Source organism: Capra hircus, chromosome 18 (assembly GCF_001704415.2).
Source record: "Capra hircus breed San Clemente chromosome 18, ASM170441v1, whole genome shotgun sequence".
NCBI lineage: Eukaryota > Metazoa > Chordata > Mammalia > Artiodactyla > Bovidae > Capra > Capra hircus.
In genome coordinates, this window is record NC_030825.1 from 39559680 (window position 1) to 39586954 (window position 27275).

Sequence of the window (27275 nt, forward strand, 5' to 3'; positions counted from 1 at the left end):
CTTATTTGCATCCCTCTCCTTCTCTCTCTTCTGATGTGTATCTTCCTCTTTGAGATTTCCAGTCCCCTCTCATGAGGATGTAAAAATCCAAGAACCAGATCTCGGAGATTTCAAAATAAAATAAAAGTAAACTCTGCTTAAAAAACACTTTAGCAGGAAAGCCAGGCTAATTGTAAATCAATGGGTCTTAAAATGCAGCATCGATCTCCAGTTAGAAGTTTGAAGGGAAAAGCAGTAATTACTGCAGCAGAAGGTAGTTTTTCCTCTTAGTAAGTTCTGGGCAGAAAGAAGGCTCATTAGGGCAGCACTTCGGAATCAGAGTAATTAGTTTAAAAAGTACTTTTGTGGTGTTATTCCCTTGGCTAGAAATTATTGGAGTCTTCACAGATTTATAGCTCAATTCTGATAAAATTTGATTTATTATCGTGTTTGGTGTGAAAGAATCTTGATACAAAATCACTCAGGTGAAGACTCAGGAAAGTGTGGATTAGAGCCTTGGGAATGAAGAGCCTTTTTAGAGTAAGTGGCATTTGATTCTTTCAAGATTCCTACTGTTCCCTGAGAGTATTGAATGTGGCCAACCTGGGACCCTAACATGGGAGCCTGCTTAGACCAGTCTTGGCCAAGCTCGTCAGCGAGCAAGCAGAAATCTTAGGAAAGGAGATGATTTTCCTGTGTGAGTTTACGTTGACTTGCAGCTTCCGTGACCAGGTTGGGTGTGACACAGCCATCCTGTCGCCCAGCGTGGGTATGCTGGAGCATAATTTCTGTGAGGACAGGAATATCTCTTTATCCAGTTGGATCCACAATACCTGGAATGTAGTAGGTACAAACTAATGGATATGTTTCATGACTTGATGAGTCAGTAAATGAACAGACAGATTTTCTTTTCTGTCTTAGAGAGCTTCTAAGCTCTTGTCTTTAGGGGGAGAAAACCACCATGGAAGCTTTCTCTCTGGTTGGATTATCAACTACCTCTCTGAGTGTACATTCTCACAGAAGAAGCAGACAGCCCTTTCTTAAAGGGACTCGGTTTTTGCTTCCATGGAAGGTCATCCAAAGGACATTCTGCTCCTTGATTTTTTATTTTTTTTTCTTAAAAAGAAAATGCACATGGAAGAGTACTTTTACGTCAACTGTGATCTTACACCAAGGCATAACACCCTCCATCTTCTTGCAGTGTCTTTCTCATGCTAGGCTGGTGTGACTGGCAGGTAACACATATGTCAGAGTGCTTTGTCAACACAGAGCTGTGGGTTTTTTTAAATCTTCCCAGAAACTTCAAGTTTTTCCACATTGTTTCCCAGAGAGGTTGTCTGAGGAGTGCCCTCCGCTGTTGATCTAGAATTAAACAGCAGATGAAGCAGTGGTTTGTACACTTTTATTAGTGGAGCCCCCTTTCTTAAAAAAATGAAAACTTAATTTGAACTAGGTAATTTTTTTAAAAAGCTTTGTAACTATATTTATTTCAGGAGTTTTAGTTCAGTTCAGTCAGTCAAGTCGTGTCCGACTCTTTGCAACTCCATGGACTGCAGCATGCCAGGCTTCCCTGTCCATCACCAACTCCCAGAGCTTGCTCAAACTCATGTCTGTTGAGTCGGCGATGCCATCCAACCATCTCATCCTCTGTCATCCCCTTCTCCCGCCTTCAATCCTTTCCAGCATCAGGGGCTTTTTCAAATGAGTCAGTTCTTTGCATCAGGTGGCCAAAGTATTGGTGTTTCAGCTTCAGCATCAGGCCTTCCAATGAATATTCAGGACTGATTTCTTTTAGGATGTACTGGTTTGACCTCCTTGCAGTCCAGGAGACTCTCAAGAGTCTTCTCCAACACCACAGTGCAAAAGCATCAATTCTTCAGTGCTCAGCTTTCTTTATAGTCCAACTCTCACATCCATACATGGCTACTGGAAAAACCATAGCCTTGACTAGACGAACCTTTGTTGACAAAGTAATGTCTCTGCTTTTTAATATGCTGTCTAGGTTGGTCATAGCTTTTCTTCCAAGGAGTAAGTGTCTTTTAATTTCATGGCTGCAGTCACCATCTGCAGTGATTTTGGAGGCCAAGAAAATAAAGTCTGTCACTGTTTCCATTGTTTTCCCATCTATTTGACATGAAGTGATGGGACCAGATGCCATGATCTTCGTTTTTTGAATGTTGAATTTTAAGCCAGCTTTTTCACTCTCCTCTTCCACTTTCATCAAGAGGCTTTTTAGTTCCTCTTTGCTTTCTGCCATAAGGGTGGTGTCATCTGCATATCTGAGGTTATTGATATTTCTCCCAGCAGTCTTGATTCCAGCTTGTGTTTCTTCCAGCCCAGCGTTTCTCATGATGTACTCTGCATATAAGTTAAATAAGCAGGTTGACAATACACAGCCTTGATGTACTCCTTTCCCAATTTGGAACCCGTCTGTTGTTCCAAGTCTGCTTCTAACTGTTGCTTCTTGACCTGCATACAGATTTCTCAGGAGGCAGGTAAGGTCGTCTGGTATTCCCATCTCTTCAAGAATTTTCCACAGTTTGTTGTGATCCACACAGTGAAAGGCTTTACTGTAGTCAATGAAGCAGACATAGATGTTTTTCTTTAATTCTCTTGCTCTTTCTATGATCCAAAAGATGTTGGCAATTTGATCTCTGGTTCCTCTACCTCTTCTAAATCCAGCTTGTACATCTGGAAGTTCTCGATTCACATACTACTGAAGCCTGGCTTGGAGAATTTTGAGCATTGCTTTGCTAGCGTGTGAGATGAGTGCAATTGTGCGGTAGTTTGAGCATTCTTTGGCATTGCCTTTCTTTGGGATTGGAATGAAAAGTGACCTTTTCCAGGCCTGTGGCCACTGCTGAGTTTTCCAGATTTGCTGGCATATTGAGTGCAGCACTTTCACAGCCTCATCTTTTAGGATTTGAGTTTAGATGTGTAATATTTGTGTATCAAAAGAATAATAAAGCAGAGCTGATCAACCCTTTGGTCAAAATTAAGAGTTACGGAGGGTAGTTAGTCTGGACAAAGCTTCCGTTTTGTGTATTTTGTTTGGCTCCATTATTTTTCAAATCTTCATATGGAGGAGTAGTTCCAAATGGTAACAGTTTTCAGCAGCCTTTTAGCCTTGTAGTCTAAATGCAGATGTTGTGTGACTCGGAGGCCTACACAAAAACTAGTTAACTTAGCTGTGCAAGTTAATGCCCTGGCCTCCAGTGTGTTAGATTTTGACATATGTCACCGTTGAGTATGTTTTATTACTGCATTTAATAATAACCATTAGCATTTAATAATAACCAGTAATTTAATAACCAACTTAAAATGAAACTAGAATCAGAATTTGCAGAACCCCTGCAGTATCCTGGGGTTCCCCGGAGACAGTTCAGGCACCGTTGCACTACGGAAGTCTACCTCAGACACATCCTGGGTCTGTATCGTTGTAGCAGCCTAAGGCTGTCCTTGCTGGAAAAGACCACTGCGGGTGTTGAATGACTGACGGAGGGCCTCTGGTCTGGGTATCTCCGCATCACTTGGATTGGATGATGGCTGCCACGTAGAACGCAGCCTTCTGTGCCATGTGAGGAGTGGCTTCGCGGGTGAAAGGGACCTCAGCCTTGGCTCTGCAGCCTCTGCTCTCCTCGCTCTGCTGTCTGCGCGTCTCCATCCTCGGAGAGGCTCGCCCGCCGGGGCCTTCTCTCTCTGGCCTCTGCGTTGGTCTGTTCAGTGCTTGCCTCCGTCCTGTGAATATGGAAGTACTAGCAGTCCACGTGGAAAAATGTCACTTTCTATTTATAAATGAGAGGAAATATTTCTACTGTTTATGCTAGAAGCCCCGAGCCGTGCTTTCAGACTCTGAGAATTATGTCTCTCAGCCGTGGCCTCGCTGGCCTCCTGCGCTCTGTCACCGCTCCACCCGAAGCTGCTTTCTTCCCCACCTCCCCACCCCCTCCTGCTTTTCACCACTTCTGGTTGCCGGTACCCTCTCTCCTCGAGTTAAATGTTTGTGCTCGCAAAGTTTATTAATAGCACCAGCACCACTGAGTGGAATAGTGATTTGCTTCCCCTTTTTAATTTAATTTATTTTTGGCTTTTAGTAACAAATCTGCAAGAATATTTCAAGCTGCTCCCTTTTGAGGTAAACTCCAGTTAATCCCTTTAAGCACATCTTGGGGGTCAGGCATTCCTGGAGTACCCTCTCACAGTCGTAGGCATCGCAGCTCATCCCCTCTGCGGTAAATGCCCCGATGATCACTGTTCCTCAGAGGGGTTCCAGTTCTGGATCCATGATCTGTTCCACCACACACTCCCCATCCCTGAGCCTTTTCTAATATAACCTACCTAAAGACCTGTCACTGCCCAGGGACATTTTTTTTCCCAGCTGTGACTTGACAGTGATGTTAGTGCCGTCTAAACAATTCATTGTGCGCCTTTCAGCAAACATCAGAATGTCAGGCGTGGACGTCAGTTTACTGGTGATGGTGGGGTGGAGTGGGGTGATGGTAGGGTGATGGTTCCTAGGTGGCAAGTCCTTCTCATACCTGGAGCTTGGGTTTTGAGATCAGGGGAACGATTTCCTAGCGAGCCTGTCTGTTTTAGGCGTTGAGTGATGGGGATGCCTTTAGGTGCGGTCGGCAGGTGGGATTGTGGATCGGGGGTCTTGGCTGGCTTCCCCAGGAGAGCAGAGGGTCTGTCACGGTGGTTTTTGTCTTTCGGCTGGTCCCGTCATCGTCTGGCCTATTGTCTAATGTCCAGTCTGGAGACCTAATCACCTCTACCGGAGCCTCATCTAGAAGCTTTTCATGGCCCCTGCGGCCCTCTCGTCTGCTCTCACAGTCCCCAGCCCCTCACACTGGTCCTTCTATCTCATGTGTCCTAAGAGAGCAGTACTTCTGTCACCTTAGAACATGGAGAGGTGATTTTCAAATGGAAGTGGGGGCGGGGGTAGATGTGATCTTGTTTGTTTTTATTTTTTTGCCTTGATAGTTGAGCCCCAAGTGGCAGAGAGACCACCTGGAGGTCAGTTGGGAACCGGAGACTCTTGAGTGAGGGGGTGCTCTTGACATGGCTCTGTCTCCTACCTCTGAACAGCCCGGGGAGCGGACGACAGCCGCTGGCAAGGAATTGATTGCATTAATTGATATGCCAATAAGAGAGCTTGTTACATCCGCCATTGGTTAGGAGGCCAGCTAACAAGTCCTCTGATCAATGGCACCAATAAAGATTTCATCCATTAATGAGCAACATGGTAATTAATGTTATCCATAAACCAGTTAGCCTGGCTAGCCAGCACTCTGGTTTGCGCCGTGAGTGGCAGTACCAAGAGTGTCTGGGCAAACACCCTGTTCCATGTGGGGTCCGTGTGGGCTCCAGGCAGGGTCATGGGCTGTGGTGAAGGAGCCCGAGACCCTGGAAGGTTTGCTCCTGGTGGAGCAAGATAGGAAGACCTGGAGCGCTGAGAGCCTTGGCTGAGCAGAGAAGGCAGATGGGGCCCTTGCTGGGCCCCAGGCTGGGCGCAGCTGTGCCCGCCTCGTCCCCATACCTACTGGGCGGAGAGTGGGCCACACTTATCTCTTCCGACTCCTTTGGCTGTAGAGCTTTCCCACGCGAGCCTCTCAGGGGCTGTTAGGGGCGTAATGGAATGACTGCACTCCCGGGTCACTCCAGTCCCAGCTGGGCACACGCTCCCCAGGGACACCCCTTGTCAGTGGCTCACACGCACGGCCCTGTGCTCCTGGAGGGCGGGCCGTGGCCTCTTCTGGGAACCATGGACGAGTGGTGAAGCAATTAACATCCCCCCCCACCCGCCCCGCCGCCCCGCCAACCCCAGCCCCTGCCTCCGTGTTTCACTAGAAAGAAACATTTTGCTAGAAGAAAGAAAGAAGGAAAAACAGATGATTTGAAGCTGTGCCTCTTCCCCTCTACCCCCACCTTGGTTTTTTGAAATGACATCAGTGGCTTGTTTGCCAAGCATAACCTGGCAGCCTGGCAGCTCTGCCTGACTGCCTGAGATTTCTGGGGACTGTGCAGCTCGCCAGCTCCAGCCGTGGCAGCGTGCCAAGGTGACGTTCCGTGACTAAGCAGAAACGAGGGAGAGGGAGAGAGGGAGGAAGAAGGTATGTGTGGCTGGGGAGCCGGGGGAGAGAGTGGTCCTGGGGCTGGGTTGGCGTGGGGAGATGTAGAGGCACGTGCGGGGGTATCCGATCAGGAGGGCGGGTGTCGGGGGAGCGCACTGGCAGGAACTGTCCCTGTGGCCCTGGGTGGAGGCAGGGGGGAGGGGAGGGCAACAGCCACACATGCAGCCTGGGTGGTGGCCAGAGGGGTCTGACTTCAGAGGGAAGTGAATGAGCCAAAGCGAAGGTGACAGCCCCGAGGGCCTGGAACTGCTGAGGAGGAGGCTTAGGGAAGGTCTTCTCGGCATCAGGCCGATACTCCTCCGCGGAGTTTCCTCTGCATTGTTAGGTATTGACCCTCCAAGACCCCTTGTGGATTCCCTAATTGAAAATTAATACTAGATCAATGCCATGGGCAATTTGCATATTGATCATAAACAACTTTGAAGGCAGCGAGTGTGCTGCAGATCAATAGGGCCCCTGAACAGGCTGCAGAGGGAGCGCCTCCCAGTACAATGCACTCCGAGAGGTTAATGATTCAGGAAGTTCCTCAGCGCTCAGCGCGGGAGCGGCCCCCACACCACACATCGTCGTTGGCCAGAGCAATTAGTCGGGACCTGGGCCGCCCCCCCAGCCCCAAGCCACCCGGTCCCCAGCAGACGGGAAGATGGCTGAGCTGGTGCGAGACAAGGGCTGGCCACGAGTGTTTTTATGGTTGCCTTTTTTGGTGATGGATGAAGTCTTGGGGCAGTTTATTCTGGGAAGCGTACTGTAAAAGGCAGCAGCCAAGTGAAGGCTCCAAGTCATTCTTCCGGCCCCTTCCCCAAAACACAGTTCTCCCCAAGACTTGAACAGAATGACCTGAGGAGGGGGCTCTCTTCGCCCAGCGTCCTCCTCCGTCTTCCCATTCCTGGAAGCCTGAGTTAGTGCTCGCTTGCGGCAGTGATGCACTCGGCCCCATTGTGCCTCCGTCCCGTTCACCTCCCAGTTTCTGGCTTTGGGCTCCTCGCCCATTACTTACCTCTGTCCTCTGCCTCGTGTCTCCTTGTCCTGCTCTGGCATCAGGTCTTGCCTTTCTGGTCTGACCTGGGGTGGCCCGTGGGTCCCCAGCAGGCCTGGAGAGTGCTCCTCCAGGTGGGCCCCCGTCAGCTGTCCCATTTGCTTCTTTTGTTTTCCTCTCTTCTCCCTCTGGCCCATGTCCGGCTCCTCTTGTCTCCTGGCCGTGGAAGCAAAGTGTGGATGGCTATCCTGTGGATGCTGGGGACCCCCTATTAGCATTCACAGCAAAGCTCAGAACGCTTGAGAGCCCGACTACTGATTCTCTCTTCGCGCTCCCAGGGTACTTTGAGAAGGCTGGTCTGAGGATCGGGGCCAAAGGCAACCTGCAAAGACGGCTGATGGCTGTTTGCCTGTACCTGGCTACCTGGCTCCAGCCCCTAGACAGTGGAGGGTGGTGGTGCGGGTGGTGGTCACTAGGGGGAGACACCTCCTATAGAGAGTGAGTGGAGCAGACTTTCTTCCACAACAGCCCTGCTCCCACCCCTCACCCCAGCCCCCCAAATTCATCTGGTACTGAGAAAAGCTAGCATTATAATAGCAGCCCTGTCAAGGTGACAGAGCTTTCAATGGCTATTAAGTTTGCAAAATGCATCGAAATTCATGGAGGTGAAGGGGCAACTTGGTTTCAGAGAAGGGGCATGCCGAATGGCGGGTGTCACATTTCCAGGCTGGCACTGCAGCCCTTCTGAGCCTTGAGCCCTTCACCCAGTGCTGTTCTTCACCTGCGCAGGGAGGTGCTTTGGCCCACGCTGGTGTGGTGGGTACCCTGGTGTACGGCTGTCGGGCCCGTCCTCGTGCTGCCACATCAAGGGATGGTGGGTGTTCCCTTTCTCTTTGTGGCACTGCCTCACCGCAAGGCCAGCTCCTCCCCACTCCCCAGGAAAGGAAAGGCTCAAGGAGATTTTATCTCTGTCTTCATTTCTGTATTATACATACACATCTGCTGGGAATCCCTCTCAGGGCAGCCGTCAAGCTGTATAGATGGTCCACACGTGCACAGCCCTCTGCTCTGCTGAAGGGGATGAGCGAGGGCCCAGGCCACCCTAGATTCGACCCAGCAAGCAAGACAGCGAGTCCAGGGGCTTATCTGCCCAGAGGGAGGGGTACCGAGGGGGGCGCGGCTGTGCTCTGATTTACACACGAGTACCTCGTGTGTTCGCAGTGCCTCTGGTCTTGTTCACAGCTGTGTTCAGTGCCCAGAACAGGTGCTCTGTGGATGTGTGGTGGGTCAGGGTGGGTGGGCAGATGGTGCAAGTACAAGGTAGCTTCTTCAGGGAAGCCCAGTTAGTCTCAGCTCTGTGACCTTTGCCAGGTCTCCCACCTCACTGAGCCTCAGTTCTCTCATCTGGGAAATGGGGGTAGTGATCATACTTGCTTTGGTTGAGAAATGACTGTCCCACGACCATTATGATTATTGTTAGATAATAATGACAAGCATGTGGGAGCTTTCAGAGGTGGCTGCTGTTGGTTTCCACGCTCAGGCTCTTTGCAGTGAAGGGTTTTATCCAGGCAGCAGAATAGGAAAGCAGCAGGCATGCTGTGCTGATCAGTCCCACTGGGCTAGCCCCTTCCTCCTCCTCCTTGCAGTCAGGGCCCTTGTGATTAGGTCACAGATGTCATCCTGGCCAAGGGCTCCTGGGGCAGGATGGGGTGACCTGACATGGAGCCTGGGAGCCCACGGGGTGGGATGGGTGGAGGGTCAGGGGAGACTGGAGGGCCCACATCAACTAGACTTGGGGCCAGGTGTGGCTGCAGCCCCACAGCCTGGTGGCAGGTGCTGGGCCGTCCCTGTGCATGTGATTCCTTCATTATGGGGCCTTTCATTGACTCGGCCGCACTGTGCTGATGAACTGAGTCTGGGGACAAGAGCACATAATTGACGGAAATAAATTCCTATCACAGGCCTGGCTGCAGCCAGAAGTGAGTGTCCACCTGTGTGTGTGTGTGTGCGCACACGTGCGTGTATTGGGGTGGGCGGGCAGGTGTTCACTTTCTTCCCTGGATGCACCTCCCCTGCCCTCCTTCCCTTCCAGAACCTTCCCGGCACTGCCTGTGGGCCCGGGGAGCGGCCCTGCCTCTGTGTCCCCTGCTTGAGCCTCTTGCGTCCTGTGCCGCAGCCATTACATCGCCCTGAGGGGCACGAGCCTGTGGGCGGGCTGAGGGGGTGCGCCTGTTCACACACCTATCCTTTCGTTCAATCCATCTCCCTTCGTCCGTTTGTTTGTTCACCTTCAGCGCTGTCTGCGCTCTCTGCTTAGATCTCCGTGAAGACAGCGAGCAGGGAGCTATGGGGCTGCCCTTCTTAATTGAAATCGCATTTCATTCATCTGGGAAATGAGGCAGAGGCGGGGGCGGGGCGCTTTTCCACTGGCAGCCGATTCGACAGGAGGCCAGGCTTGAAGATAAGCAGCCCACGAACACACAGCACATCTCGGGGAAGAATTTAGGAACTAGAGCCATTTGCCTAAAACTAAACGAAAAACCACATAACCAGCCACATGGTTTTAACCACCACCACAAAAAGAAAAAGTCCTACTGTAATGCATTTTCTCAAAACCAGGAAATTAGTGGTTCAGGTCACCAGGGCATCTGAAGCTGGTCATTACTAATCAGTTGTTTACAGCAAAGAGATTTTTCTTCGTCTCCCCCAGTGTTTTCTGGGCCTTCAAAAGCGTTTCCTGTAATCCTGAGTGAAGTCGGTGTGTGTGCTGGAGACTGGTGATGCGCTGGGGTGGCTGGTTGCCTCAGTGACGAAGAAGCTCGGGTGGCGTGAAGCCGGAGCAGAGAGAAATGGAGGGCCCTCACTTGACACCCTCTGACCTCAGCCGGTGGAGCTGAATACTGGAGAGCCAGGACTGAAATTGCAGTCACTTTAGATTATTTGGAGTGAGGAGAGGCAGGGAAAAAGGGTCTGTTGACTACAGGAAGCTGAATTCTTCCTCTGCTGAAAAGCTTATTAGTGGAAGGGGAAAAAGCAATTACTTGGCTTTTGCTAGTTCTCTCTGGCAGGGATCTGGGGCCGCGGTGGCCCCTTGGCCCTCCCCCTGGAGCCAGAGACTCTCAGCCGGGCGCCCACCCTGAGGCATTTTGGGACAGTGCTTCTGGGATCCCCCTCTTCCAGAAAGAGCATGGCGGGGGGACAGAGAGAAGGAGAGGGAAGATGAATGAATGGGAGGAGACAGAGAGAGGCAGGCTCGTCTGGTCTTTAACATGTTTTTCTTTAGGTACCATGTTGCCACTGACAAGAAGTTAACAGGACAATCTGCTTAGCAACATGGATACTTGTGTTCTTAGGGGCTGGTTTGTGGTTCATTTTGGTTAGGGTGAGACCATTTTATCCATGCTGTGTCTTTTGTCTCATCATTTAAAGGACAACTGGAAGTCACTTGAACCACTGTGATACCATATTAGAATCCATTTTCCTCAGCGTCGCAGCTTTAATTGAGGAAGGTTCCCAAGGAGCAGGCTGCCCACGCCTCCTCATGCTTGGCTTTGAAAGTGGCATCATGACCGCTTGTCCCCTCTGTGGCTGGTGCCCCTAGGCCTCACTTGGAGACCCTCGTTGGGCTGCCTCACTGAGTGGTCTCGGAGCCCTTCCCTTCTCCAGGTCCTGGTCTCCTAGTTTGTAGAACTGAGGTGCTGCAGCTCCTCCAGATCCCTCCAAGCAAAGGCAGGTCCTTCTGATGACCGGGTTGCTGCAAACGCCATTATTTTTCTTTCCTGAACCTGTTTTTACCGTGTTCGTGCTTTTATGCCTTCTCTTGTTTGGACTCCCTACCTATCTTATATTTTACAAATTTACATTTATATCCTTTTAGAATTTCCAAAGCACAGATATTTTTTATTTAACCACCTTAATGGTATTGAAATAAATTTTACATGCTCGATTTTTTTAGTCCATTGACCCGTTTGTCTTTCTTGCTTTCGTCTCCGTTCTTCCACTTATTTCTCTTTAAGGCCCGGTTTTCAGTCATTTCCCTTCTCCTAGAACAGCTCCTGTGCTTTCCAGCCTGCCACCAAAGGATTTTAGTAGTTGAGTCAGTTCATAGACTCTTTTCAGAAATTGATTTTTTTTCCTTCCGTAATATGTATTTAATTTTAAGATATACTCCCACCTAGGTAATTTTTAAAATTCATTCATTCTTAATTGGAGGATAACTGGCTTATAATGTTGTGATGATTTCTGCTATGCATCAACATGGATCACCACAGGTGTGCACAGTTCCCTTCCCTCCTGAACCTCCCTCCCACCTCCCTTCCCATCCCACCCCTCTGGTTGCCACAGAGCACCTATTTGCGCTCCCTGAATCATACAGCAAATTCCCACTGGCTGTCTGTTTTACATATGGTATACATGTATTTGTTTCCATAGTACTCTCTCCGTTCATCCCACCCCGTGTCCAAAAGTCTGTTCTCTATGTCTGTGTCTCCATTCCTACCCTGCAAATAGGGTTATCAGTACCAGCTTTATAGATTCCATATATATGTGTTAATATATGATATTTGTTTCTCTGACATTACTGTACTCCGTACAGTAGGCTCTAGGTTCATCCACCTCATTAGAACTGACACAAAATGTGTTCTTTTTAATGGCTGAGTAATATTCCATTGTATATATGCACCGCAGTTTCTTTATCTGTTTATGGACATCTAGGTTGCTTCCACGTCCTAGCTGTCATAGTGCTGCAGTGAACATTGGTTACCTAGGTTATTTACTTTTTACCTTTCTCATTGGGTACTAAGTCCTCCTCTTCACTCTTCCTCCTCTCTGTGTTTAAAGATGTTGCTCCCTAAGTGAGGAATCATTTGATTTTTCTTCCTAATCATCAGACCATCTAATCTTTAATATTGTACTGCTTTTTGACTACTTTTCATTCACACCTTTGACTGGTTTTTACTACTTTATACTTACAGAATGAAGCAAACATTTTTTTCTTGGTGAGAGTTCCTTTCCTTATTGGCTCTGCATAGGATCCGTAATTCACTTAAAAAAATTATCCACGTCTGAACGTTTGGGTAGGAGTCTAACTTAAACATTTCCCCTTCTGGTACTTTCTCCAGTTGCAGTGTGCACACAGAAGAGCTTAAAAACCTCCAGAATCGTTTCTTTAAAGTGTGACTGTGGGCTGCAGACTCTATCCCGACTGCCCAGAGACTGTCTGTCACAGAGTCGTGCTTTCTGTCCTGGTCCTTGCTGACGTTCTCATGGCATGGCAGCATTTGAATTCTCTTTGAATTCGTGGTTTAGTTGCTTACAAATGTCCCCACCATTAAAGGGAATGGTATGAGTCTAGAATTTAAGTTCTTTGTTTGCCTTAATGACCATAACTGTGTGTCTTTGTGCCTTGAGATATATTGCTGTATAAACTTGGGGGTGTGCTTGGGTGCCTTGCTTTTTAAAGGATACCAGCCTGTTCTTAGGTCTAAGAAACATCTAATGGGAAGTAAAGCTGAATAGATGCTCACAGGGTCCTAAGGCTGAGACTAAAATACAATTAGTATCTCTGGCAGATTCCTGGTTGGGTTGCTGTAGCTAAAATCACTGTGAGAAGGCAGGGGTGTGTGTGTGTGTGGGGGTGGTGGTGGGTGGTTGTCAAACCCTAGAAAAGGACCATTTCATTGTATAGGATCCAGGTTTTTAAAATATGGAGTCTTTGTATTCAGCCATTGGCATACCTTTGGAAGTTTCTCAAAAGGAGGAAGATCAAGAATTTTCTTTTTCACTTTGGACACAAAAGAACTGTACGAGGTGCATGTCAAAAATGCATGATGATGCATTAATCCTAGTGTGGCTGGCTAATACAGTGTTTACGAATTTTGCTTGTATGTTCATGAGTTAGATTTGTCTGCAGTTTTCTCCCGTAATGCCTTTGTCAAGTTTCGTCATAAACGTTATGCTGGCATAATAAAATAGCAAGCTTTAAAAAAAAAATGACCACAATTTAGCAGTTCCATCTGCTTTTTCTCCCATTAATGCAGGAAAGCTCTTGAACATAAATCTCTGGGTTTTCCCTTCACCTCGCTTCCCGCTTCACTTTGCAGTTTCCTAGGAGATGTTAACTCAAACACGTTGCTTCTGTCACCCAGTTGTCTCAGACAGAAGTGCATTTGGGGGCTTGATGATTTTGGGGGGCCGGCCCAGTTTTGGACTCTCCACGTGGAGGCGCACCACTCGATATCTCGAGCGTGACTGTAAGTGCTCACAGCAGAGGCAGGCTCTTCACCGCTTGCACCAGGCCGTGAGCCTGCGGTAGGCACCCGGGGATCCCCAGCGTGAGAGGAGGGCTGAAGCTGTCCTGAGCCACCACTGGCTTCATGCGCGTTTCTAAGGCTGCATTCTGGGACGTGCCAGGCCGTTACACACACAGTGACCTTTGCACAGCTTGGGTCTGGCCAAAAGAGGGCAGGGCGAGCCAGTGCTTTTCTGGACACAGCATTGTCTGAAGTTGGCCTGATGTCTGTTTCCCAGATTTGGTTTGGAAAGTGTAAGCCTTTGTTTGTGCTTTGTTTTTATGAATCAGCTGGTTTTCCCAGCTGTGCATATAAGTGGCTTATGATCATGCAAAATGAAGCTCATTGACAGTCGGCCCCTCACGCCGCCCTCCACAGACAAGCCCAGACTAATATTTCTGTGTGCACCCTGTGCACACAGGGCAGAACTCTCCCCTTACTAGGCTGAGCCCCTTCGGGCGGCACGGACATCAGAGTGAAGCCACAAAGGGGCTGGAGGCTCAGGCCCTTCATTTGCGTGTCCTGCGGCTCCAGCCCCCGGCGTCACGGTTCCTCCTTTTTCGGCCGACTGCTGCTTGTTTTGGGGCCAGAAACGAGCGATCCCCTGTGCTGCGTTTGGCTCGCTTTGTCGCGCGCCCAGGCCCCGTATCCCCTCTTCTCCTTCAGCGCTGTCCAGTCCTGTCTTCCCCCACCGGAAGGCCTCTGGTCTGCATGGTCCCCCCCACCCGCTTCCTTCATTCCCGTACAGGTTGCGTCCGTCAGCGATGGCATTCCCGTCATGGGAGCCCTCCCACAAGGTTCACTCATACCCATTAGGTTCTAATCACCATCATCTAATATCACTTCTGGTACATCCTGTTCATTTCCCATACGCCTTCATTTGTATATGGATACTTAAGTACATTTATAGGCCTGCCTTGATTTTTTTTAATCTATATAATTCCAACATTTTTTTCCTGTAAAAATAAAGTAGGAAGCACATCATATATATGTATATACAGTTTTTTTTTTTACATTAAACAAAAGATCTCTCTCTGACAAGCCTAGTCAGTTTTGACGCAGAAGGTGATACCAGCCTTCTTTAATGGAAACTGTTCCTTTTTTCCTTTTTTTATTTACATGCTTTCTATCACTCATGTGTGTTTATCCATCTTGTCTTCACCCTCCAACCATGGGAGCCTGGCAGTGTTTACTTCAAACAGGGTGTTATTGAAAGACAGATGCTTGAAGGGACTGCTCAGGCCTCACACCTGGAATGCTAAAAAGCTTTCAGGCAGATCAGCTGGGTTGAAAAACGTCCCTTTCCATGGGGGAGGGGAATGGGGGAGGGGTTACCCCACCTGAGAGCTTCCCTTCCGCAGCCTCGTGGTCGTGACCACCCCCCACCCCGCCCTGCTTCTGACTTACATCCGCACCCTCAGAGGATGCTTTCAAATCCACAAAATGGTTTATTCCGAAGAGTGAGCTTGATGGGCCCTTTTTCCTCCATCAAGACCCTCCTCCCCTCCTGCTCACCCTGGCTTTTCTCACCTTTGCCTATCAAAGATTCTGCCCGTAAGATGGGGCCGTTCACTCTCCATCCTCTTTCTCAGTAGTAGTCCACTGAGTTAGAATCATTCTTCTCCATGACTTCGTTTTTAATGGAAGGAGGGGAAAACCACCCTTCTTGGTTTCAAGGACCTTTCTATTTTGCTTGCCCCCTTCTTTCCAGAACATTCCAGTTTGGTGCGAGGTTAAACTGTGCAAAATACTGTTTGAAAGAAGGGAGAGAAAGAGAAAAAGCGTTGTCAAAATGCATTTGTTAGATCACGTTTTAAACGAAGTACAATTGAAGGTAGTTTTTGTCCAACGAAAGGAAAAACCCCTGCAAACGCGCTGAGCTCCCAGAGAGCGCGCCTCCTTTGTCGTCGCCCTGACATTGAAGTGTAATTTTTCATGGTTATTTGGACTGGAAAATGGTGGGGGGGAGGGAAGGGGAGAGATGGGCTTGCGATTATTTCCCATAAATGACAACACAATCACATCACGCTCCGCTACAAACATGCTCGGGGAGTTTGCCTTTTTTACATTTCGTGTGTGGAAGTAGCAGCAGCAACTAGGGCTCTGTAGAAACCCACGGGGATTAATCCCCCTGAACCTGGTGTTCCTCACAGTTCTGGCATGGAGCTGGGTTTCTGGTTTAGTGCGGGTTCCCCAACCAAGTCAGGGCCAGGTTTGGTATTTTAAAACCCGGAATGCACATCTTTCAGTATTTAAAAAGGAAAAAAAAAAAATCTTCCCGGGAACAGCCACCAGGCGAGTCAGCGACACGTTCGTTCCGGCGCGCTTTGTCACCGCACGCCGCTTTCATCCTTTCTGCGTTTCTGCAGGGGGCAGCCCAGGTGCTTTGGCTGAGAACACAGATAAATGGAGCCGGTTGCAATCCTGGCTCTAGGCGTTTCCTCCCTTTTTCTCCTCTCGTGACCCCCACCCACCCCCTTAATTCCAGTGAGGTTTTGACAAACTGTTCAAATGACCGAATGGCCTGGCCCGGAAGTGGGGAACTGGCAGGACCCTGGCGGGTGACGGTGCTGCGTGCGCAGCCCAGGGCGGGCGGTGTGCTCCAGGCCCAGAGATGCCCCTCATGTACACGCTCACGATGGATGCAAAGCACGCCGGCGTGGGGCTCCCCCAGGCGAGCCTTCAGGGCCTTACCCTCTCCAGCAGGGGCTGTGGCCCCTTCGTGTCCACACTCACGTTGGAGGTGAAGCACGTGGGCGCAGGGCTCCCCCAGGCGAGCCTTTGGGGCCTCACCTTCTCCGGCAGAGGCTGTGCACACAGGCTGCAGCTTCCCAGGCTCCCTCAGGCTGCCCAAGCCCCATTTTTCTTGTTTCTATAAACAGTGGCAAGATCTTCAAATATACAAAAGCATAAATGGTCTCTATTCTCCAATTAGTCATTTTAATAATACCCGGCATTGCCTTCAGTGTTGACTCTTGCAGCCTGGTGCCAAAGCCAGGGGTGGTGGGGCAGGAGCGGGAGAGAGGGGCCTGGCCGAGGGGGCCGCTTGCTTCCTCACCACTGGTGTGCCTGGGTTTAGTGGATTTTCCTGCAGAGCGTCTCCCGGGCCCCTGTTGAGGTTGCTGGGCCTCCACCGCCTTGCAGGCTCAGTCCAGAGACTGGGCCCAGCGGCCCCCAGTATACTTGGTGAGTGAACCCAGCAATGAAGAAAGTTCTTGTGGGAAAATGATCACTGAAAGGAAAAGAATACGTCAGTGGAGGGCAGGAGTGGGTCTGATCTCCATGTCCTCTGTTCCTCTCCTTCTCACATCCTCTGGTCTCTCAGAGGGCCGGAGCTTGTTTTTATAAACGTCATCTTCCAGAGGGCAGTTGCATTTAAAACAGCTAGTTAGCACTTTGGTCAGTTTTTTTTTTTTTTTTTTTCCTTAAGCTCCTTGGAGTGGGAAGATGCTGTGGCTTACTGGCGACCCTTCACTCCAGCAGGTTGAGAAGGGTCTTCAGCAAGATGGCCTGGCCGGCAGAGAGCTTAGGTGGGGGGGAGATGGGAAATGCTAAGGACAAGGGTGACCTGGAGGGGGCTACACACACCCCCCCCACCTGTCCCGTGCTGTGTGCTCCAGACTTGGGCAGGCTGGGATGCAGGAGGTCCACGTGTGAGAACGTACTTTTCACCAAACACCTTAGTCTCTGTTAGCGCCCTGGAGTTCTCCTGTCTCTGGAAAAGAAATGGCAACATACCCTTTATGCATCCAGATCCTGGATGCATAAAGCAGCACGCCAGTCTTGGGGCCCCCGCCTGCTCCCCTTTCCTACCTTCATCCCTATAAGGATTCCCACCTGAACTGTCACAGTCGCTCAGAATGTTTCACTCACCAGTTTTGATTTAGACCGTGGACCCTTCGTCTTGTGATTTGACTTCTTCAAGTAATCTCTACCCTGTTAAGATGTAGGAAACAGAATGGCCAAAGTTTACCAACATTAAAAATAATATTCAGATGGATTACCCACAGAGGCCCTCCAGGGAGGTGTGGAAGTTCCCTCTTTTGTGGGCAGAGTGAGAATGTGCAGTCACCTCCACCACGATGCTAGGTCTAAGGACTGGGGTGTTAGAAGAACAATTTGCATTGTGGTAGGCAGAAAGCAACCTGATTTAAGGGAAATTTTCTGGGGCTGTGGTATTGTCACTTAGAAGACCTAATTGCTTGAACTACCTCTCAGGCCGTTTGCAACCATGTCATCAGGGCTAGAAAGATCCCATGGACTAAAACCACAGCATCAGCATTTGAAAAAGTGTGTTTGGGGACGTTGTAGAGTAGAATATTGCATCCTGAGTCTGGGAGTCACTGTGCGTTTGAGGTGTAGCCCAGGGCACATGGACTGTCACCTACTGTAGGACCTGAGGTCACTGTTCAATGGGATCGCACTTGCCAAAGTGTCAAGAGGGAGAATGGCTCAGTTAGCCACCCACCTCTCCCTCCGCGGCCTAGAGAGGGTGACGAGCTGGGGGCAGCAGAGGCGTCCGTCCATCAGCATTGCAGGTCACATCCTGTTACAAGTTATTCTTGCAGCAGAATTTTAATGCACTGGATATTATTCAAAATAAGCAGTCTAGACCTTAGCCATCATCTTCCATATTGTAGGATCTGATTTGACCTCTGTCTGCAAAATAAAGCGTGCATACTTTTGTAGAATATGACCAGCCGTTAGAGGTTTCCTGTGGAAGCACAAGGGGCCAAGAGGGTTGGGCAAGCTGGACTGTTTGGCCCTCATTCTCCAGTTGTGCCATTTGGTCCTGCAAGAGGACAGGGGTTGGCCCAGGTGTCCTGTGGGGTGAGTCTGTAGTTACAGGTGCAAGGGGACAAGACACGGTGATGGATTCCCCTAGCCACCCACCATGGAGGCTCCAGCACAAGTGGCTGCCACCCTCTGCGTCCATCCCACTGGTCAGAGCGTGCTGGGCCTTTCCCGTCCGCTTCAGCGCTTGTCCTTGGTTAATTAGGTTGAAAATGGGGAAAGGAAAAGCTTGAACCCTATCTTCAAAGTAAGCAGATTGGTTATTTTGTTTTTCAAAGAACAGGTCCAATATACAATTAAAACTTGTTTCTGGTAACCCTCATTCCAGGAAAGATGAGCTTTTAACAAAAGGCTTTTGACAGCTGCAGGCTATTTCATTTTTTTTAATGCCGAATGAAAAATCAATACATTTTTCTGGGTTATACATATTCAGAACAGGCCTGATATTTCCATTATAATGGAAAGTGGGTGTCTGCGCATCTCGCCTGTCAGAGCTGCACTGCCGCGTTTTCCAAGCCACTGCTAAATATTTCAAACCCGATTTGATTGTGGTTCATGACAGCTAATGTTTCTCAGCTCTTGAGCCTGCCGACAGGCAAACGCACTTTAGTTCACCCCCCACCCTCAAATGTAGCTCCCCCCAAAGAAAAAGGAAAGAATAATTTCATTCTTCAGTGTATCAGTGTATTCTTTAAGTAATGTGATCGCCGGAGTTCTGGGAACAGCACCCTGGTTCTTAGGAGAATTTCCAAATTCCTATCATCAAGGCCCCATGGCAGGGCTTTGTCAGGTTTGGAGGAAGGTTTGACTTAGTTTTCCCTGATAGCTCAGTTGGTAAAGAGTCCATCTGCAATGCAGGAGACCCCGGTTTGATTCCTGGAGTGGGAAGATCCACTGGTGAAGGGATAGGCTACCCACTCCAGTATTCCTGGGCTTCCCTTGTGGCTTAGCTGGTAAAGAACTCGCCTGTAATGCAGGAGACCTGGGTTAGATCCCTGGGTTGGGAAGATCCCCTGGAGAAGGGAAAGGCTACCCACTCAAGTATTCTGGCCTGGAGAATTCCATGGACTGTATAGTCCATAGGGTCACAAAGAGTCAGACACGACTGAGTGACTTTCACTTTGACTTAGCCCACATTATCTTGTTAAAGAATCAGGAACAGCTAAGACTAGTCTCAGGTGTTGATGGACTCCCCTTTCTGCAAGCCTGTGATTTGTACAGCACTCCCCTGGGCCCTAGTTATTTGGTGAACGGTGCCCTTTTAAAGGGTGTGTCTTGGGTGGCACACTCAGTGCATGGTGGCAGGTGCTGACTTCGTGCTGATGCCGCCTCTGTTTTTGCTTCAGCCTTGTGCTCCTTCCACAAACCAGTTTCCAAGTGGTTCATAAAATCGTTGCGAATCCACATGGGGTTGCTAGTTGGCACACGCACCTCCTTCAGAAGCAGATGTTTCCACAAATCGAGAAATCGTGCAGTCATGCTCACCAACGTGATGAGTGTAAGGTGTGTTGAGAGAACAGTGTGCATTTGTGGCAAGAAAGCCACCTTAGTTGAAGGGGCATTTTTTGGAGCTGTGGTATCATCACCTATCCCCCCCCCCCAATCTATGCTGCCCTTGGAACCCTTCCCTTTTAGAATGTATTATCTGCTGAAACGGGGCTTCCCTGGTGGCTCAGTGGTCAAGAATCTGCCTGTAATGCAGGCGAACAGGGTTCAGTCCCTGTGTTGGAAAGATCTCTTGGAGAAGGAAATGGCAACTCACTTCAGTGTTCTTGCCTGAAGAATCCCGTGGACAGAGAAGCCTGGCAGGCTGCAGTCCATGGGGTGGCAAAGAGTCACGACTCAGCGAGTAAACAACCTTTGCTGAAACCCTCATACCCGAGGGCTCAGCCCTTAACCAGCAGACATGAGCGAGTGCTGTCTGGGAGAAGCGGTTGTACAAAGAGGTAGTGATGGAAATAGGTTTTCGAAAGGCCTTCAGCCAGTGTTTTATGTGGAAACTGAAGACGGAAGGGATGCCAGAGGACCTCACAATTATTTGAGATTTGCTTCTGTTTCCCTGAACCCTTTAACATGAAAATATACCCAAACAGGAGAGGTGCTCTGGTCTGAGGGCTGCTGTGGACTGTACCCATGAGGGTGGGCGTCTGCAAGGGGTTTGGAGGCATGGCCTCTGGAGTCTTGTGAGCAATAGAACATCTCATCTGTCTGAGACATGCAGGGCCTGCTGCTCTGGCTGGAACAGGCCAGGCACGAGGGGCAGAGATGACCTCCTCACCCAGGCGCTGGCTGTGCCCCTGAGAAAGCATTCCTGGTGTGTTCTGGTTAGGTTCTGAAATAGCGTTCAACTCTTTGGGGAGAAGATGCTTTTGATTTGTCTTTTTTTATTTGGCCTTAAAAATGGCACAGTGGCTGTTGTGTTTCTTGGGGAAGAAAAGTAACTTTGTCTTCTGAGGAAAAGATAGGATTTCCCAGATAAAACCGGATCGTCGTCCATCAGGTCTTCACTTCCCACCATCTGTCAGTAGCTGACATTATAGGGGGTGGGAGGGAACCACTTCTGTAATGACCCCAGCCAGTTGCCACTGACTTAACTGTGGGGGAGAAATGCGTTCCATGAACACCTCCCCTCTGCTCTGTGCCCTGCGTGCATGTGGGTATTAAATACACATCCCTAAAGGAAGCATGGCCCACCCGGCCAGACCCAGGGACTCAGAGCTGGACACCCTCCTGCCCCTGGCCCCCACACGCTCCCAGTGCACGGAGCCCCAGGCCCTGCCCGTGGGTGCCCAAGGCCCGGTCTCAGTGACAAAGCTGGAGACTTTGGGGACCAGCAAAACAGACCCTGTCTGCACAGCACTGTGGGGCCGAGCTGTCCAGATGAATTCATAGTTTACATCTCTGTTTTTTAATCATATCTCTACCTTTATTGGTATTCAGAGCTCACAGTTTTCTGGTTACTGTCAGCCTGGGCTTTCATCCATTTTAAAAAGCTATTTTTCCTCTTGCTGTTGATGATGATGGTATAAAGACAGATGGTGTAACTGCTTATGAATGTCCTATTTTATTTCCCCAGGACCAGACAGTTCACTTGAAGACATATATTATTTCCACATGCTCAGGTTATGCGGCCCAGACAGTGTCTGCCTCCTGCAGCTAGCTGCCCTTCCAGGGCTCGCCTTGCAGAGGGCGACACCTGTAGGTCACATGCGGAACTACAGGGAAGCGCCTACAGATTTGGGGTGTTTAACATATCATAAATGATAATATTAAATCTAAAAACTCAGAGAGAAGAGGAAAGTGAAAGTGAAGTCACTCAGTCGTGTCTGATTCTTTGCGACCCCATGGACTGCCACACTCCTCTGTCTGTGGGATTTTCCAGGCAGGAATACTGGAGTGGGTTACCATTTCCTTTTCCAGGGGATCTTCCTGACCCAGGGATCGAACCCGAGTCTCCTGCATTGCAGGCAGGCTCTTTACCATCTGAGCCACTAGGGAATCCCTTTCAACAGAAGAGGACTTGATTTTTAAATCTCTAAGAAGAAAAAGAGATGCAAAAGAAATTCCTGAGCCAACCTTGGTCATTCACCCTCTCACTGGAGCTTGGTCATCGTCACTTTCCCACCCTTAGCAGGGCAGGGAGGGAAGAAAGCAGAAGCCCAAGCGGGCTCATCGACCGAGGGCCTGGGACAGCCACAAAGCGCCATGTGGGTTCCTTGCTTGTTGCGAGAATGATGTGCTCATTCTTCAGTCTGTCTCTGGGTAGATTTGTCTGAAAAGGTTCAAAGAGCTGGGGTCAGTGCCAGAGTGACCATGAGTTCTTAACTCTCTGCTTGGATGGCTCAGCCCACATAGCACACGGAGAGAGGCCCTGGCCTTGGAGCTGGCCTCCCAGTGGCTAAATTCCTTCTCACCTCTGCAGAGCAGCACCTCCCGACGCTGCTCATCACATCGGGATGTCCCCTGTGTGTAGGTGTCAGACTCGCTCCACCTGGGGTGGTGTGTGTGTCCTAGAGAGGAGGGGTCATCTCTGCGTAATCGCGTTTGATGAATGTATGGGTACTTGCAGGTATTTTGTATCACAGGATGTATTTGGGCAAATGAGTATATTTTAAGAGACTTAGCTACTTTGGGTGGTCCCAACTTAATTCTGATCGACTGAATGCTGGTATCACCTTTCAGAAATGGATTTTATAATTACAGTGCTGAACAATTTAATCAAAAGCCAAAAATATGCATTTACTATTTGGCCTGAATTAAGATGGCACCTATAGCATGCTTTGTAACTTGTTTATTATTGCTCAGCTAACACTTTGTATGTATTTTTTTCCTCCACTAAAGTCTGTAGCGTGTTAATATGGTGCTGTATATCGGACTGACTTCAAACCATGGTTGCATGCTTTTTCTTTGTTTGAACTAGGAGTGGGCGTGGGAAGACTTGATGTTAACTTGACTGTGCAGTGAGACAGAAAGGCGACATAGAAATTATTTGCAGAAGCCTCTTAGTTGAAGAGGAAAACAAGCAGTATCTCCTCTCATGCGTGTTCCCCATGACTGACTCTTACATGCCCTCTTGGTGGTAATGAAGAAATGCTCCCCGACCTCTAGTTCCATCTTCCAGCTCTTGGTCTTTCATTGTCTTTTTGGGAAGAGTTAGGAGAATCTGGCTCTAAACAGATACTTTCTTCCTCAAGTGCTTCTTAAATCCTCTGAGGTCAGCTTACTTTGAACTCTTTTTACTCCCTTTTATGAGATGAAATTCAGACACTGTTTTCTGGAGGGTCGTTAGTGTCACACCTTGAAATGTTGAAAAGTGGAGTTGGGGCTAGAGAGACCCAGGGTGATGTCAGAATAACCCCAGGTCCGTGGGCCAACAAGCCTTAGTCCCATGGATCTTGTCTGGCAATGGTCTTGGGTGACAGATGTGGGCTTCAGTGTCTCCACACCCAGGAAGCTGTGCTTTTCAAAGTCTAACGATTTCATCATCAACCTACTTTGGTTTGCTCGCCTTATTCATTCATTTAGCCTGTTCTTATTGAATGTTTTAAATAATGGTCCATAGGGCCAGGAGAACAAGTTAAAGATGCCCCACTTCCTTTCCCTCAGCATCCAGAGTATTTTACCCTCTTCATCCCCACTTCGGCAAGCGAGTGGCATTTTACTTTGTGATTAACCTCATGTTGGAAACGACCATTCTTTTTCCTTCACTGAAATAGTGTGTGTTGAGCTGGAGAGAATTTCCTTGGTTTGTTTTAAGCCAGTGGCGGGTGAAGAATGGAATGACTTCAAACAGGAGTGTATGATTTGGATAAGGAATTGTTTCCCTTTCTCTACAGATCTAGCTTCTCGCCACTGATGCCTGGCGAACCCATAGATGTTTGTTTCCTGGACCTCTGCACACTGATGAAATCATATCACTGATATTCTGTGACTCTTCAGAATATGAATGACTGTAAAAAAAAAACAACAAAAAACCCACCACAATCTGGCAGGTGCTCAGGCACCACGAAGCCTTATGCAAGGTCTAGTTCAATGCCAGTTCTCAGTGTGGTCAGAGCTAGGCAAGAAGCAAGCCTGTGGCACTTTTTGCATCTGCAAGTGTTAAAGACTTGCATGTGATTTCAGAACTCAGTTGGAGTTATTTCCTCAACAGGATTGGCTTTTCAATAAGAAAAGCTCAAACGAGGTATTTGGAATCCATCTCAGAATACCGAGTGTCTGCACGTCTAGACCAAGCTGCAGTCTCCTGCCAGTGAGCGGGAAGGAAAGTTCCCACCACCGCCCCCAGACCGTGCATCCCTAGTGCAGCCGGCCTCTCGGGGCTCACTGTGTGGCTGGGGGACAGTCGTTGGCTGCCTGCGTTTTGTGGCGGGTACTTCTTTGGAGTAGCAGCCAAGAGTCCTCCATCTTCTGTCTACTTTTAGTCCTTGACGTTTTCATTTTCTTCTCTTGCAGAAGAAGCCATTGAAGATGTTGAAGGGCCCAGTGAAGCGGCTGCTGATCCCGAGGAGCTCGCTAAAGACCAGGAGAGTGGAGGCGAGAAGGACCAGAGCAAGTGGACAGGTAGCGTGTGTGGCTGCCCTCCAGCCCCCATGTTCCTCTCCTGGAGGAGGGCGGCAAACAGGCCAGGGGCAGGCGCAGCCTCGGCTCGCTCGGAACGGCTCGGCCGGTTCTCTGCGGGTGGGAAAAGGATTGTATTCTTGCTCTGTTGCAGTGGTCACCTTCCTTCTCCTATTACGTTTTATTAAGGAATTTTAAAAGTTGCTTGAAATGGCCACAGAGCCAGCTTACTGATTGAGCAGGCATCCGGGTGGCTGGCGCTGTCCTGGGGCTGCTGTGTTTTGGGGTCACGTTTCCTTCACACCTCCTCCCTGTTGTTGTTTTTTCCCTTGGTGTGATTCTTCCGCCATGGAAGGTCTGGGGCCCTGTCCCACACTGCTCACAAACCGAGTGGAGGGACTTGCCACGTGGAACTTAATCAGGGTCACCCCCAAGTGTCTAAGGAATCAGCAGTGTGGAGGGTGGGCTTCATCCTACATTTGGGGTCCTAGGCAGCCTCTTTGTATCCCTGGTGTCCTGCCTTGGCCCAAAGGGGAGGCAGGGGGACGTCTAAGCAAAAGCAGAGGAAATGGAAGAAGTTAGGAAAGGAAGTGCTGTTTCTGGAAAAGGTGCTGTTGAGAGAAGTGGGGAGTGGCCTTCTCTCAGGATGACAGGGTTTCTATATCGAGGGAGAGACTTGCTGAGACTTAGAGGAAAATCTTGGTTCTTTTTTGAGGAGGAGCAGATGGTTTCTGAGAAGACTTATCAGGCCAGAGACGTCTCCCAGAAACACCACCGTAATTAGAGGATGTGATGTGACAAGCCACAGAAATCATTGTATTTGGTCAACCTGGTTCTTACTGCCTTCCATTATTAATATTGTAATACTTCGATTTTTTTTTCTTTTGAGAAAATATTTGCCTTCTGGAGTCCGTATTGGTTGGGCCTTTGTTACTTTTCCAGGCATGACTGTTCTTAAATCACGTTCAGTGTTGGCCTTTACTATTTAAACAAGATACAGAATCTTGGAGGGAGGCCAGGGGAGAGCAATGAAAATGACTGAAAGCTGAGCAATACCACCTGAGAAGAGGCTGAAGGAATCGGGGCTTTCAGCCTAGAAGAGAGAAGTTCGAGTGTGACAGCGTCTGGGCATCAAGGGATGTCACTGTCCTGTTCCTGGGCGGGTTTTCCCTTCCCTGCTGCACATCCTCCCCCTTTGCACTGGGCACTGTGGTGTCCAGAGGCCTGTGCTCATGCTAAAGCCGAGGGCCAGGGCGAGCCCCCTAGGACGGTCTGGAAGGTAGGACCAGGGACTAGGGGATGGGCATCCACACTCGGAGGCCCTGAGCATGCGGGGAGGGTTGTCCTGTGTGCCTCCCAGGGGTCAGAATCCCAGACTCTGCTGTAATGTTCAGATGAGGTCTACACAGACTTGGCTGACACACATCTGCCCGGAGGAAGTGAGCTGGGTTAGGGGGATTTTGCAGACACAGTCTGAAGTCTTGAGTTGCCGTCCAGGCCAGTCCATCCTTTGTTTTCACAATTTGGGTGCCTGGTTTCTAATCCTGCCCCTGGGATGTTCTGGCTCTCTTCGGATCCTCCCATTTGAATGTAGAACTGTTGCCAGGCAGTTGTTTTGAGAAGCTGGGGGAAGTAGCATAGGATTTAGCGTGCTTGTGCAAACGGCAGGTGGTACATGCTTCCTGCATTCTGTGAGCAAAGGACCCTGAGAGAACAATGGAACCATTTGCAAAGCTCCTACTGTGTGCCAGGCGAGCACTTGGTGTGAGCTTCTCTGATCCTTAGGGCAGGTTAGGGTAACCTTTGTTGAGGGCAGTTCCATTAAATCTCATTCAGAGTGACTGATGGCAGGAGGAGACAGAGGATGAGATGGCTGGATGGCATCAGCGACTCAATGGACATGCGTTTGTGCAGACTCCAGGAAATGGTGAAGGATGGGGAAGCTGGGCATGCTGCAGTTCGTGGGGACGCAGAGAGTCCCCACCTAGCAACTGAACAGCAACAAACAGCAGAGTATTTGTAATTCAATAGGAGTATGCCTTCACTGGACTGGTGGACAATGCCGGGTGGTCATGAGACTATATGAAGACTGGAAATAAGCACTGAAAAGTGCCACTGTCTTTAATAAGACTCTGCTTTCTCATTCAGTCATTCAAGCAACAGGCCATACTCTCTAAGACAGAGGCAGAATGAATAACTCAGAGATGCATGTTGCCAGTAGCACAGAAGTAAAGAAAGAAGGGAAAATTATTCCGTGACTCCTGCAAACGATTCTCTCTTGACCTGAAGCTTAAAACTGTCTTTGTTGTTTGTGTGTGTAATGACAGGCTTTATTAAGGTGCGTTGGGCCAATTTGATCTTGGGATCAATACAGGTGCCAGCAGCCTCTCCTGAGCTTTCTTTGGGATCCTTAGTATTTTATAAAAAATGTCTGTTTGTTCCATTTACTCCCTAAATTGAGCTGTTCCTCTCTGATTAAATATGATGGGGAGTGCTTCCTCCCAGCAAATAAATAAGTAGAGATTTCACAATTTGTCCTGTTGATTAGTGGCTGCTCAGGATGCAGATTAGTCATATTTGAAATGGGCCTGGATAATTGGCATTTTCTCAGCTATTGATTATGTAATTCAAGGGTTTGCACAGGAACAGATAATCTTTACTAAAATTTGTTATTTTACTTAGGGATGGGACTCCTGATTTCCTTTTTGATGTTTGGTGAGCTTCTTTCCTTGAGGAATCAGGTCTTTTACCTTGAGCGGCAGCAAGACAAGCAGAAGAGAGACTTGAATCACGGGGGCATCAATCCCACAGTCAGTGGTTGGTTCCCTACCGCGTGCCGGGCACTGAGCAGAGTCCCACTGATCCCAGTTTCCTTGAGATTATAAGCCTTGCCTTCAGGGAGTGTAACACTCCACAGGAATGCCCAGTCATCAAACAGTGTTACTCCAGATCAGCGAGGTCGCGGGGAACTTCCTGTGTCCATAAAGATGCTCTGCGTCTGCACTGTACAATACAGCAGCCACTGGCCACCTATGGCTGTTG

At 49.1% G+C, this 27275-nt stretch overlaps 1 protein-coding gene across 1 annotated transcript in view; it reads left to right on the forward strand.

Annotated features, from left to right (window-relative positions):
* ZFHX3 (zinc finger homeobox 3) overlaps nt 1–27275 on the forward strand; it is a 165097-nt gene that overhangs the window by 96529 nt on the left and 41293 nt on the right. The window contains exon 4 of the mRNA XM_018062220.1: nt 24129–24236. Coding sequence (XP_017917709.1) covers nt 24129–24236 — 108 coding nt within the window. The remainder of the gene's footprint in view (nt 1–24128; nt 24237–27275) is intronic.